This window comes from Haliotis asinina, chromosome 2 (genome assembly GCF_037392515.1).
Source record: "Haliotis asinina isolate JCU_RB_2024 chromosome 2, JCU_Hal_asi_v2, whole genome shotgun sequence".
Classification (NCBI taxonomy): Eukaryota; Metazoa; Mollusca; class Gastropoda; order Lepetellida; family Haliotidae; genus Haliotis; species Haliotis asinina.
The window spans coordinates 40,670,233-40,672,329 of NC_090281.1; the positions used below are offsets into that span (position 1 = coordinate 40,670,233).

At 40.8% G+C, this 2,097-nt stretch overlaps 1 protein-coding gene across 1 annotated transcript; it reads right to left on the reverse strand.

The window, feature by feature from the left end:
* Nucleotides 1-562: 562 nt before the first annotated feature.
* Nucleotides 563-1,819, reverse strand: LOC137271803 (uncharacterized). The gene has a single exon (XM_067804203.1). The coding sequence runs from the start codon at nucleotides 1,817-1,819 to the stop codon at nucleotides 563-565; it is 1,257 nt and encodes a 418-aa protein (XP_067660304.1).
* Nucleotides 1,820-2,097: the final 278 nt, after the last annotated feature.

Sequence of the window (2,097 nt, forward strand, 5' to 3'; positions counted from 1 at the left end):
ATAAATCCAGCGCTGAATACGTTCCCGTTGCCGCGTGTAAATACGTATTAGTACCATTGTTAAATATGCAAAGATTCTGTTTACCAAGAAAATCTTCGAGAACTTTACCTCTATTATTATAACTGGACGAACCCCACAAAGGATTATGCCCATTCAAATCACCGACGAGTATAAAGGGCTTTGGGAGTTGATCAGTCAAATTATCAAGTTTCTTAACAGTAAGTGGTGACGATGGGGAAACATACAACGAACAAAGTGTTATAGCAATGTGGAGAGTTAGACGGACAGCCACAGCCTGTAGGGTCGTATTTAATGACACAGGACTGTGGAGTGTCCCCTGTTTAACACAAATGCAGGATCCACCAGATGCTTTACCATTATTGGTCTTTGCATACACGTTATACATGTTATAATGACGTAAGGTAAGTTGATCATTTTCCTTTAAATACGTTTCTTGGAGACATAATGCTACAGGATCATAATCATGTGCAAGAAGTTTCACTTCATCATAATTAGCCCTAAAACCTCGGCAGTTCCATTGTATTAATGTATGGTGAGTCATTTATGGTGGAGTTATGGGTGAGCGTTCTCTGTCTTTCTTTTTAGGAGAATGACTCCTTGAACGAGTGGCTTGTGGTGCAGAAACATCCATATCTTCTAGTACTCCAAATTTATTGAACAGCAATGCAGGATTTCTCTGAGCTTTTGGTAGACGATAGGAATGTTTAACCTGTTTCGTGTAATTCACATTTGCGTTCTTTTTCTTCTCAGATTTTGAATCATCTGTTACTTGCTGGACTTTTGTAGGGGATGTCTGAACTGAAACTGAGGGTGCATTAGATGACTGATGTGGGGTCTGAGAAAGATACGTAGGCGTATCTTTTGTTACCCATGTATAATCAGTTTGACAAGAAACAGAACTGGTCACAGGTTTTATTGCTGCCGCATACGTTTTCTTAACTGTTCCTGCAGAATGTGTACCAGCAACTAGTTTGCGTGCATCAGTGTAGCCAATGTTTTGCTCTGTTTTGACTCGTTGCACTGCTGCCTCAAATTTAAAAACTGGACAATCAGAAGAGGATGCCATGTGAGGTTCGCCACAGTTAGAACACTTGACTGTGGCATTACACGTAGAGCCTTCATGATCTCGCTCTCCACAGCGATAGCAGACAACATGATTTCTACAGGCATTTTGACCGTGGCCGAACTTTTGGCATTTGAAGCAGCGGATTGGACGGGGTACAAACCTATCAATCCTCATAGCAAAACAGCCTACTTTTAAACGCTCTGGTAGGTTTGGTGTATCAAACGTTAGTAAGTACGTATTAGATGGTAAGACTTTGCCATCTTTCCTAAATGTAAAACGTTTAGCTTCAAGGACACCTTGATCTCTGAGTTCAGAAACAATTTGTTCCACAGAGAGTTCATGCAAACTGTGATCACGATCGCGGATGATCCCTTTGCTAAAGTTAAGGGATTTATGCGCGTAGCTTTTGATCTTGATATCAGCCAGTTTAGTTGATTCCAGAAGTGTTACGGCCTGCGTACGTGACTTGCATTCAATCAGTAGAGCGCCAAACTTCAGCTTTTTCACATCAGATACATCTCCAACTTTACCTTTAATGGCTTTTTGTAACAGAAAAGGAGAAAATGATGTCAATTTACGATCTCCTGATGCTTCAAGGACAATAAACTTAGGCCAGGTGTCTCGCTCTGAATAACACAGTCGGCCAACAATTTCATCATCTGAGGAGTCAAGTTCACTATCTGAGTCAGAGTGTGTTCTTTTCGCCTTTTTAGAGTTCGTTTTGGGTGCCATGATGATAAGAATATGTTTCATCAATCCTGCTCCCCGCCCACCATGGAGCGCCAATTGAGCGATGTTAAACGTCAGCGGATTTCCAGCAGACTAACACCAAGAGGCTACAGGAATGATATACTCCAGTATGGTATCATACCAGATTGGCCCATGAGCCACCGACTACTGTGCTCTAAGTAAGTAATTCTAATCAATATATTCCATATTCAATAAAACAATAGTAAATTTCAATGACTTTTCAACCACGACCAAGATACATTTAACTCCAAAGTCAAATT